The sequence below is a fragment of the Podarcis gaigeae genome, assembly GCF_964106915.1.
Source record: "Podarcis gaigeae genome assembly, chromosome: 10".
Classification (NCBI taxonomy): domain Eukaryota; kingdom Metazoa; phylum Chordata; class Lepidosauria; order Squamata; family Lacertidae; genus Podarcis; species Podarcis gaigeae.
Genome location: NC_139686.1, coordinates 4,770,202 through 4,781,755, shown reverse-complemented (window position 1 = coordinate 4,781,755; position 11,554 = coordinate 4,770,202). Strand labels below are relative to the sequence as shown.

The following is an 11,554-nucleotide window of genomic DNA, read 5'->3' as shown; positions in this document are numbered from 1 at the left end:
CCTTCTTAACATTCAACCAAATTACAGTATTTTTGTAGATAAATCTTGAATTTCTTCCAGTCTTCTTCAACCCTCTCTTCTCCCAGGTCTCGGATTCTGCCGGTCACCTCGGCCAGTTCCATATAGTCTATCAGTTGCATCTGCCATTCTTCCAGTGTGGGTAAATCTTGAGTTTTCCAATGCTTGGCGACGAGTCTCCTTGCTGCTGTTGTTGCATACAGGAAAAAAGTTCTGTCCTTCTTTATCACCCTCTGGCCGACAATACCCAAGAGGAAGGCCTCTGGTTTCTTAGGGAAGGTATACTTAAATACCTTTTTCAACTCATTATATATCATTTCCCAGAAGGCCTTCACTCTAGGACACGTCCACCAGAGGTGAAGGAATGTTCCTTCATTTCCTTTACATTTCCAGCATTTGTTATCAGACAAATGGTATATTTTGGCAAGTTTAACTGGGGTCATGTACCATCTGTATATCATTTTCATTACATTTTCCTTCAGAGCATTACATGCAGTGAACTTCAACCCAGTGGCCCACAACCTTTCCCAGTCCTCAAACATGATATTATACCCAATATCCTGCGCCCACTTTATCATAGCCGATTTAACCATTTCATCTTGTGTATTCCATTTTAACAGCAAGTTATACATTCTTGAAAGTACCTTAGGCCTGCTCCAGACATTTGGGGACCTGAGGCAAACCACAAAATGGGAGACCAGGAAAGAATGGATCTGTGAAGATCTACATTAGGAACAAGCGGGAGAGGGGTATCAAATCAACCATACGCTGTAGTTGTAGTGGGAATCAAAGGCTGTTGCTTCAGCAGGGTGTGGGTGTGTTCTATCTTCATACAATTTATTTGGTTTTCAAAATTAAAAATTTCAGAGATCCCTTAACATAAATAATAAAAAACAGATTCCAAGGAATCTCCTGGGCTTCCATCCTCCCCTTTGTGGGTCCTATTATTTATCATTTCCTCTCGCATCTTTTATGATAATTCAAACCCTTTAGCTCTTCTATTATGTCCAGAATTCAAGCTTAAATACAAGTGGTATTCCAATCCTACTAACGGTTTTAATTCTTTACAATGGTCTTTAAGGTAAGTTATAAATTTTCCCCATTCCTTGTTAAAACTTTGGTCTTCCTGATTTCTGACTCTTCCGGTCATTTTAGCCATTTCGGTACAGTCCTTCAACTTCATCTGCCATTCTTCTCTGGTAGGGACTTTATCTTCTTCTGTATGGTTTTTAATATTCAGTTGGAAGCCGCCCAGAATGGCTGGGGTATAAATAATAAATTCTTCTTCTTTCCAGGGTGGGTCCATGTGTTCTAAATCACACTGTTATGTACTGAGTTGAATAGGATCCAAAAGGTCTGATTGGTGCTAGAACAATAGGATCCAATATGGAGCTGTCTGATTGGTCCTAGAATAATAGGATCCAGAATGCAGTCGTCTGATTGGTCCTAGAACAATGCAGCAGTATGATTGGTCTGCAGGAGCCACCCAATCCAGCTCCAGGTGGAAGTGAATCCGCAACCTGATTGGCCTACAGGAGAATCCCAGAATTAGCCAATCACGTGCAGCCCATTGTGTAAATAATGTATATAAAGCATATATTTTGGGGGAACTTTCATTCCTCACTACGATGAGCTGAATAAAGAGAATAAAATCTACTCTCGACTCTGAGTATATTTCACACACCATTTCCTTAGTGGAGTGTGAGACCAGCACTGGCTCTTATTCACCCAGAGGACACTGCAGAGACAGGATCAACATATAAAAATGATATTTTCCTGGCAAGGCTGCCCTTTCAAGCAGGCAGAAACCCAACAGGTGCAGCAAGTCAGATAAAAGGGAGGGAAGTTTTTTTTAACCCCCCACACCCATGTGCGCTGTAGCTGTTGAACTTCTGCCTGCCAAGCCAGCTGTTCCAGGAACAGCTGCAGAGGCAGCATCAACATATAAAAACAATTAATTCTTTCTTGGCAAGGCTGCTCTTTGAAGTAGGTAGAAACCCAACAGGCGCAGCAAGCCAGATAAGAGGGAAGGGTTCCCCCCCCCCACGTGCGCTGCAGCTGTTAAACTTCTGCCTGCCAAACCAGCTGTTCCAGCCCAATAATAATAACAACAACAACAGTATGATATTTTATTTTATTTTGAAAGGCTGGTCCCCTCTCCCATGATTAGTGAGGAGACACACAGAGAGAGAGAGAGAGAGAGAAGGGCCGGTTCCCTTTTTCCCGCCTCCCGGCGCAGGGCGGGCCACTTCCGGCCGGGCGCGTGCTCCCGCCCGGACGCCTTTGGCGGCGGCCCCCCGCCGCCCGCCCGCCCGGAAGTGCGTCGTCGGTTGCCGTCGGTTCCGGGCGGGAGCGCCGCGAGCCAGCAAAGGACGGGGCAGGACGGGGCCTTGACTGCTTCGCTGGGCCGCGCGGGGTTTCTCCCCCCCTCTTCCCCCCCTTCGGCGGGGCTCCTTTCCTTCCCTCAGCCCCTCGGGGAAGGCGAGTCGGGCGGCGTGGGCCTTTCCGCCTGGCGGGGCCTGGGCTGAGGGCGCTGGAACTTTCTCCCCTCACGCGGCGGGCGGGCGGCTGACGGGGCGCGGTTTCCCCGGGGGGGGGGGCGAGGCCTCCGCTGCTTCTTCTTCTTCCCTCTCCCGGTAATGGCTGAGGAGGCCTGAGGAGGAGGAGGGATGGATCCTGGTGGCGGCGGCGGAGGCGGCGGCTGCCCGGGACCCGGCACGGGCGGAGGCGGCGGCTCGGGCGGAGGCGGGAAGCCGAACCTGCAAGTGGTGTACCAGGCCGTGCAGGCCCTGTACCACGACCCGGACCCCAGCGGCAAGGAGCGCGCCAGCCTCTGGCTCGGGGAGCTGCAGAGATCGGTGAGCGGCTGGCGGGGGCGGCGGGGGGGATTGGGGGGAGGGGAGGGGGCGGCGAAACAACGCCCCCCCATGTGGGGTTGGGGGTTGGGGTGGGCGAGGGAAAGGGGAAGAGCAGCCCAGGCTCACCAAGGCGCATGGACGGAAGGAGGGTTCCCCAGGCAAGGGCGCACGTGGGGGTAGAGGGCCAGGTGTGGGGGTGGTTGGGGGGGGGGATCGGGGAGGGTCAGGAGAGGGTCGAGGCGGGCCATGGAGACAGGCGGGGGAAGGAGCTAAGAAACTGGAATAGCAGTAATAATAATTGTGGGGGGCAGGGGCCCAGGCGTGGTGGTGGTCGTGGGGATTGGGGAGGGTCGAGGTGGGCCATGGAGACAGGACGGGGAAAGGAGCTCAGGAACTGGAATAGTAGTAGAAATAATAATAGTGGGGGGCAGGTGTGGTGGGATTGGGGAGGGTCACGCGAGGGTCGAGGCAGGCCATGGAGACAGGCTTGGAAAGGAGCTCAGGAACTGGAATAGTAGTAGTGATAATAATAATAATAATAATAATAATAATAATAATAATGATGATGATGGGAGTCAGAGGGCCAGGCGTGGTGGTGGTGGTGGTGGGATTGGGGAGGGTCACGAGAGGGTCGTGGAAACAAGCAGGGAAAGGAGCTCCGAAACTAGAATAGTAGTAGCAATAATAATTAAAAATTGTGTTCTGTTGCCCCAAGTCGCTCGGGGCGGATGCAGTCAGAAAGGGTTTGGGCCTCCTGCAGATGGGATGGGGGTGAGAAGGGTCTTTGAAGCCAAAGGGTCAGGCTCCTGTTCAGAAGGACCCTGTGGGATTGGGCCGAGGGGAACCAGGAGGAGAGACCATGGGAGGGAGGGATAAGCTGGGGCTGTTGGGTCTGGGCAGGAGAGGGGCGTGGGAAGCAAGTGCCAGGGTAGCCAGAGGCAAAAAGGGGTGACAGAGGGTTGGGCAGAGGTTGGGTGAGCAAAGAAGCTGCGGGGGATTCTGGGAGGGTGCCGCTCGGAAGGCTTGATGGGGTGCGTGCGCGCAGGCCTCCAGGGACGTTGGGTGTGGGAAACGCCTTTGGGATATGAGTAGACTTGGGGCTTTTGCAGAATGCCGGTGTGTTCCCATGTGATGAGTTTTAAGGCGGCTTCTTCCGAGGCCTTGCAGGGCAAAGGTGGGTTCCTGAGCAGTGGCTTCTCAATCGGGTAGAATCCAAGCCCTTCCCTTTCTCTCGTGCTCCCAACTGCATATGTAAGGGGACCGGCTCGCACCTTCACAACCGCCCACACCCAGCACCCTTTTTCATTCTACTCCTTTTGCAACCGCCGCAGCATGGGTGCTGGAGAAGTAGGCCCGGAGGCTCATTCTGTAGATGAGTAACCGTAGTCCTCTTTGGAGAGCTGCTGCTGTTTCCTTGATGCGTGAGAGAAGTTTCAGGCATCAGATTTAACTGGCTGTGCACTTTGCGGTGCAAGTCATGGCACTCCTCTGCAGAAGAGGTGGGGATTACAGTTCAAAACGAGTGTTGGAAGCACCTTAGCTTGATCCTAGCCCAGTACTCGTTCTGAGGAGTTGAAGATGTAGATACCGTAGATGTAACTGTTGTGACAGATCTCTTGGCATCGCGCACGGATTCTTCAGCACTTGGCATGGATTTATGCAGAGCTAAGCAAATGTGTGTGTTGTCAATTCGTGCTGTGCCATAAACATAAAAAACTGAATCATGGTGCTAACGCTTCTCTCAAAATAAACCCTGGTTTTAAAAAACACACAGAGCTACTTCGCTGCAACCTGTGTAGTTTGACAAGCTGTTTGGATTAAAAAGCAAATCTTATTGATTTGGGAGTGTCGGTCATGTCCCTTGTTGTAGTGCGCTGCTTAAATCCCTGAGGCTGTGGAAAAGTTGTCTCTCTTGGCCTCAGTCCTGATGGTTTTCCTTATCTCTAATTTTTGCCATGGTGCGTTTCTGTCCAGCTGCTCTGGGTTGTGACACCAGGGGGAGACTTAACTTCCTTTTATTCCTCCCAGCGGCAAGCATGCATGCCTGGATTATTCTGAAAGGGGCCTGGTTTGTGTTGTGGTAGCTTATGCAAGTTCCCTGCCTGTGAAACTCTAAGCCTGCCTCTGAATGCTCAGAAGCCCAGGCTTCATTTGTGGAGGGTAGGAAGAAAATCTAGCCCCTTTTACTTTAGCACCGGCCTTGAGCCTGCATTTTTGCCTGGTTGCGAAACTCACTTTAAACTCACTTTGAACGTGTGTGAGATAAGGAAAGCTGCTTGTACTTTGCCTCCCTCTCCTGGTCTTGCAGTTTCTCCCTGTAAGTTGCTTTCAGAGTCCAGAGCTACAGGTTTCGCCTGAGAATTTGAGGGATTCCATGCAGGGCAGCAGCTTGGAGCCAAAGGAGCCTGAATGGTTACTGGCTTCTTAATAGCTTGAATGCAACTGATCTCGTCCTGATTTTTTCCTTGGCCGGTCTAGGGAGCTGGGAGGAAGCCACTCCAGTGGGTGGTGGAGTGTAAGGTAACTTCTCCCTGCAAATGTTGATAAGGTTTGGGTGCATTCTTGGGAGTCGCGCCCATGTCTAAAGATAGTTGCAAAGCCAGTGTGGCCCAGTTAGACCTGTCTTCTAGCCTCTGCCATGGACCCAATTTCACTATTTTAGAGCACCAGAAATTCCACGAAACAAGTGGACTCCCTTTTTGGGATTACCGTCAATATGAACGTGCTAAAGCTCTGGTATGCAACTAGTTTTACTGCAGGACTACTTTGGGAACTGCTCTGACCATGTGGGCTATAATTCCCGTCCCGTCCCCCAGCTCACTTCTGGGAAATGCTATTTATTTATAGGATAGTTATTTTATTTTGCTTACTTATTAATACATACAAAACAGGAACTCAAGGTACATAGTTCTCCTTTCCCCCATTTTATCCTCACAACAACCCTGTGAGGTAGGTTAGGCTTAGAGTTGGTGACTGGCCCCAAGATCATCCAGTTTGATTCATGGCTGAGTGGAGATTTGAACCCTGGTCTCACCTGGCCTAACATTCTAACCACTGCACCACATGCATATAAACAACGCTCATAATATATATTCCAGAGGGCAATTCACAGTCAAAATTCATAAACAGTATTCATAATTAATAATAAACAAAATACTAATAATAAACTTTAATAAAAAAGCACCGTTGTAAAAGCACCGAAAGTGCTTCAACAACAGTAGAATTACATAATAAAACAGCCAGTGTTTAGAACTTGTTGAATCGTAATTTTAAAATACTCTGGGTGCAGCCTCCTTGCACTTCTCTCGCCTCTGGGTTTGCAGCTTTAGGGCCCAATACAAAGGACTGCCCATCTCAACAAAAAAATTCCCATTTCTGGTTTAATGCACAGTGCGTGCCAGGCCGGTCTTACTTTGAGAAAGTTCTTACTTTGCTTTTCTCTCCCGCAGTCATTCAAGGAGGACAACTGGTGTGCCAATGGGCTCTTGGGACGCTTCTTAAACCACAAATCTACTCTTTATCTTTCAGAATCATGTGCTTTGGAGGATTTAGGCTTGTTCAAATATCCTACAAGTAGGGAAAGTGTCCAGCTGCGACATACAGCAATAATTGTGCCTTTTGGCATCTTAATGACTGACAGATTTATTGTGATACGTGCTTTTGTAGGTAAGGAACTCAGTAAAGGATAGACCCCAGGGGGTGGGAGGGGTTAACCCTTGCATACTAAAAACAGGCATGTGCTTGAGTCCATTTTAAGGTATCTAAAGGAGAAATAGAAAAAGGTAGGTTCAGGCGTGCCCAGAATGCATATGTGTCATTTTTATACATGCGTTAATATGAGCGCACGTGCTTACCTGGTAAATCCTCCCGCTAAATCCAGTGGAGCTTATTTTCCAGTAAATGCATACAGTAGTAGGTTTACATTTTAAGGTGGCCAAAGACTTTGCTCCAGTTAACTAGAAACACAAACAGCCTATGTTCTAGAGATGGTAGGTTAAAGATGCCTCCCAAGTTGAGAATAAGCCTAGTGGCTTAGACTCATAGAGTTGGAAGGAAACATGAGGATCAATTAGCTCTGGGGGGGTCAGACCAGCAACCGGGGCATTCTCAGAACCATGCTCTAACCAGCCAAGCTGCATGAAATAGCCTGTGAGCCAACGTCTTTGTTTCAAATCTTACCTTTGCCAGAAACTCGCCTGGTGGGCTTGGACAAACCGACTTTTCTTTCAATCTTGTCTCCCATACATTTTTATCCTGTCCCTTCCCCCTGTTGGTTTGGGCAGTGTACAAGACACACCCACCCACCCCACGCTTTGATCCTCATGACTCTGTGAGACCAGGGGTCAGCAAACTTTTTCAGCAGGGGGCCGGTCCGCTGTCCCTCAGACCTTGTGAGGGGCCAGACTATATTTTGAAAAAATAAAACAAACGAATTCCTATGTCCCACAAATAACCCAGAGATGCATTTTAAATAAAAGAACACATTCTACTCCTGTTGAAACATGCTAAACATGCTGATTCCTGGACCGTCTGTGGGCCAGATTGAGAAGGTGATTGGGCCGGATCTGGCCCCCGGACCTTAGGTTGCCTACCCCTGGGTTTGACCGAGAGAGAACATAATCTTGCTTGCATAAATTGCAAGGACCTCATTGGCACCTGGCCTTTGGAGACCTAAGTGGCTGAGGACCCAGACACCTGGAGGAACGTGGGACTCGTAGAATTGCAGCGTTGGAGGGGATCACGAGGGTCATCTAGTCCAACCCGCCCGCCCCCTGCAATGCAGGAATCTTTTGTTTCCTTATTTATTTATTTTGTATTTTTGCCCTGATGATTCATTGCTGCCATCCAGTGTAAGAGCTGTCCTCGTAGGACTGGGCATCACCCTGGCATCACCTTTCTTCCTCTCACCTAGAGGGGCAGACATGACCGAAGATGAACAATGAGATGACTGAGCAAAAATGCTGACTCTGGCACGTCGAGCCTTTTCTGTTCTGCATGCTGGTATTTTGCTCTTTGTTCGATTCTGTTTGAGTTCTGCTGTGCAAAGAACTTTATAGCCGCTCTTTGATCGCGTGAAACGCTGTCCCGTGGAACTTACTGGTGATCCAAATCAGTCTCCCTTAGCTTGCTGCTCTCCAGATGTTTGGAGTTGCAACTTTCACAACCGATTCTGGGCACCATGGCCATGTGGATGCAGCCGTGTCACTTGTGTGGGTTTCCCCGTGATGCTTCCCATTTGGCTGAATCAGAAGAGAGTGGCATTAAAGGGTCTGTCCTAGTAGGCATCTGAGGTGTGGCTGGCCCTCCACATTGGTGCTGTGGCCGAGAGAGGTCCTTGTCATCCCCACGAGAGTCTTCCTTGTTGACGTCCAATTCCTGGCCTCCAAGGCCAAATCTCTCTAGGCTTTTTGTCTCCTAGACTTCTCCCTCCATAGGAAATAGGTAAAGGTAAAGGGACCCCTGACCATTAGGTTGAGTCGTGGCTGACTCGGGGGTTGCGTGCTCATCTCGCTTTACTGGCCAAGGGAGCCGGCGTCCAGCTTCTGGGTCATGTGGCCAGCAGGACTAAGCCGCTTCTGGCGAACCAGAGCAGCGCACGGAAAGGCCGTTTACTTTTCCACTGGAGCGGTACCTATTTATCTACTTGCACTGGTGTGCTTTTGAACTGCTAGGTTGGCAGGAGCAGGGACCGAGCAACGGGAACTCACCCTGTCGCAGGGATTCGAACCACCGACATTCTGATTGGCAAGCCGAAGAGGTTCAGTGGTTTAGACCACAGCACCACCCGCGTCCCCTCCACAGGAAATACTTTCCCCCTTTTTATAGTGCCATCTAAGTCCATTGCACTTGGTTAGAGGACAGGTCCTCTCTTCGATTGCTGGTGTGAGCAGGAGGGTTGGCAGAGGCGCCGACCTACTTGAAGGATCCCGTTTCCACTTTCAGGGAAACGAGACACTCTTGCCTGTGGAGAACTCTCTTCCCTTGGTTCCCCCGTATTCACTTTCAGGCGTCGCCCTGGGCTCTTTTGCACATTTGCCTGCTGGGTGGCTTTCGGGACAAAGCCAGGCCCACTTGCAGCCTCCCGATTAATGCATTTTCAGCAGCATTTCGAATTTGCACAGGAGCGAGTTAGGAGGTGCCGCAGAAGGAGGACGTTCCACTCTGTTCCCAAAACTGGTTTCCATTCAAGCCCTTCAATATATTTTTATTACTTCTAATCTGTTGAGGGGGTTGTGTACGGCGATCTGGTTTCATTCTTGAGTAGCTCATGTAGGCAGGAGTTGCAAAGGGTTTTGCAGTATTTAAGAGGAAGCTGGGAGGGTAGCGTAGCAGCTGAGATCCAGATCCAGGGGCTCTGCAGTGCTGACCCAGGCAGTATTCGGGCCTTACCTGAGAGTCACCTGATGTGGGAAGCCCCCCGCCCCAGTGATTGGCTGCCAGTTGCAGCCCCTTAGTGTTGGGGGTGGGAAAAAGAAACTTTGCACATGCTCAGAACTGCTCTTCTCACGACAGTTGCTGCAGAGTTGATCCCTAGCTCTGAGAAAGATTCTTGAGTTGTTCTTTTGGAAGGCCTTGTTCGAATTATTCCCCGTGTCGAGGAAGGGTTAGGTGGGGATGGAGAGAAATGTCTGAAAATAAGAGGAGAGTGGCGAGGAGAACAGTGCGTGGGAGAAACTAAAAATCAGGTGTCGGCTGGATGCCTGGGGAAGACGATACCAAGTAGAAAAATAATAAAAAGTCCGTCTAGCTTATAGTATCCTGGATAGAGGCATTTTATTGAAAGGTTCGCCTGCCCCCCTTGCGCTGAAATCCTTTCAGAGTATCCTCACCCCTCTCACCAATGCTTTAGGTCAGGCATGTCCAAAGTCCGTTTCAGGGGTCTAACCCGGCCCACCAGTCGGTTTAATACGGCCCCTAAAAAACTCAACAACTTCAATCCTAAACTTTCGTCGGCCCCCACGGCCCTTCACTTCATCATATGTGGCCCTCTTTGAAAAAAGTTTGGACACCACTGATTTAGGCACAGACAACCATGCTGCTCCTCCAGGATGCTATAAACGAGACGATTTTGACCACAACTCCCAACACAGTGTGCCAGCTGGCCCAAACCTCTATTCCTCCTGATTCCCATTTTGCTCTTCCAACTAATCACTAAAATTTCATGACTACTAAAGATGCAGATGCTGTTGTCATTAGGCTGGGTTTTTTGTTTAAATAGATATTGTAAATTTTGGATTTATTTATTTTTTTGTGCTTTGCAAATCTGCCCCCTCTTGATAACCCCCCTCTTGTTTCTCTGTACTGTAGCACAGTTTTTACTCCTGTTTCGGCCGACACCCACCACCCGATTTCACTACTGGAGGCAGTGATGTGTTAGACAAGAGCAACCCAGAACATTTCGCCTCCCTTTTTGGAGACTCACTCCAAGTTGGCATAGGCCAGGGGTTGGCTCAGTGGGCCAGAGGCCACTTTCTATGCTCATAGCCTCCGTTGTTACTTAGTCCAGGGCAACCAGACAAAAGTGGCTCTTTTATAGCTGCTGTGGCACACTCCCCGCCAAGGGCCTCTTCAAATGCACTTGAGTCAATGGTTCTCTTCTCCTCCTGCAACGAGGCAGCATCTGGCGGCTCAACAATCTTACACCGAGTGTTAGAAACTCAGATATATAATGCAGTAGCCAAATGGCACCTTGCATCTAGGTTACAGTTGCCACCACAGAATGCCTAGGTGCCATTTTCTTTTGCAATGAAATAATAATTATTGTTATTATTATTTCATTTCTATACCTCTTTATATTTTAAAGGAACAAAATCTCAAAGCAATATACAACAAATTATAACTTCAAATAAAACAACCCAGAATAAAGCAAATTCAAGCTTCAAGGAAAATATTTCAGATCTTTCCCTACGGGACATTTTGCTTTCCCCATGTTTATTCATTTACTAATTTATATAGCTGCCCCTAGCAGAAGTGGATGCTGGTGGTGCTGTGGGTTAAACCATAGAGCCTAGGGCTTGCTGATCAGAAGGTTGGTGGTTCAAATCCCTGTGACAGGGTGAGCTCCCATTGCTCAGTCCCAGCTCCTGCCAACCTAGCAGTTCGAAATCACGTCAAAGTGCAAGTAGATAAATAGGTATCTGGCGGGAAGGTAAATGGTGTTTACGTGCGCTGCTCTTGTTCGCCAGAAGTGGCTTAGTCCTGCTGGCCACATGACCCGGAAGCTGTACGCCAGCTCCCTCGGCCAATAAAGAGAGATGAGCGCCGCAACTCCAGAGTCGGTCACGACTGGACCTAATGGTCAGGTGTCCCTTTACCTCTACTGTAGCAGAGGTACTCCAGGAAGCCAGTGTGGTGTAGTGGCTAGTGTGTCGGACTAGGACCTGGAAAATCAAGGTTCAAATCCCCGCTCAGTCCTGAAGCTCAGTGGGTGGCCTCGGACCAGACAAAGCCGCCTAACCTACCTCGCAGTGTTGTTGTTGAGATTGACTGAGGAGTTGGGGCGTGAACCATGTACGCCTTGGAGAAAAAGGCAGGAGATAAATGCAACAAATAAGCACTTCTGCTTACCTGTGTAAGAAAGCCGGAGAGCTCAGCCAGATGGAGAGGTCAGTTGTCAACCTGGCACCCACAGATCTCCCCATAGTCCCAATTGGACCCAGACCAAATGTGCCTGGCTA

At 49.3% G+C, this 11,554-nt stretch overlaps 1 protein-coding gene across 2 annotated transcripts in view; it reads left to right on the top strand.

Annotated features, from left to right (window-relative positions):
- Positions 1-2,333: 2,333 nt before the first annotated feature.
- The window catches only part of TNPO3 (transportin 3), a 43,324-nt gene continuing 34,103 nt past the window's right edge, over positions 2,334-11,554 (top strand). Inside the window, exon 1 of one of the 2 annotated variants that reach the window (XM_083700116.1) lies at positions 2,334-2,876. In XM_083700116.1, the coding sequence (XP_083556242.1) occupies positions 2,688-2,876 (189 nt within the window). In that variant the 5' untranslated portion in view covers positions 2,334-2,687. The remainder of the gene's footprint in view (positions 2,877-11,554) is intronic. The other variant, XM_083700115.1, reaches the window with a different exon arrangement.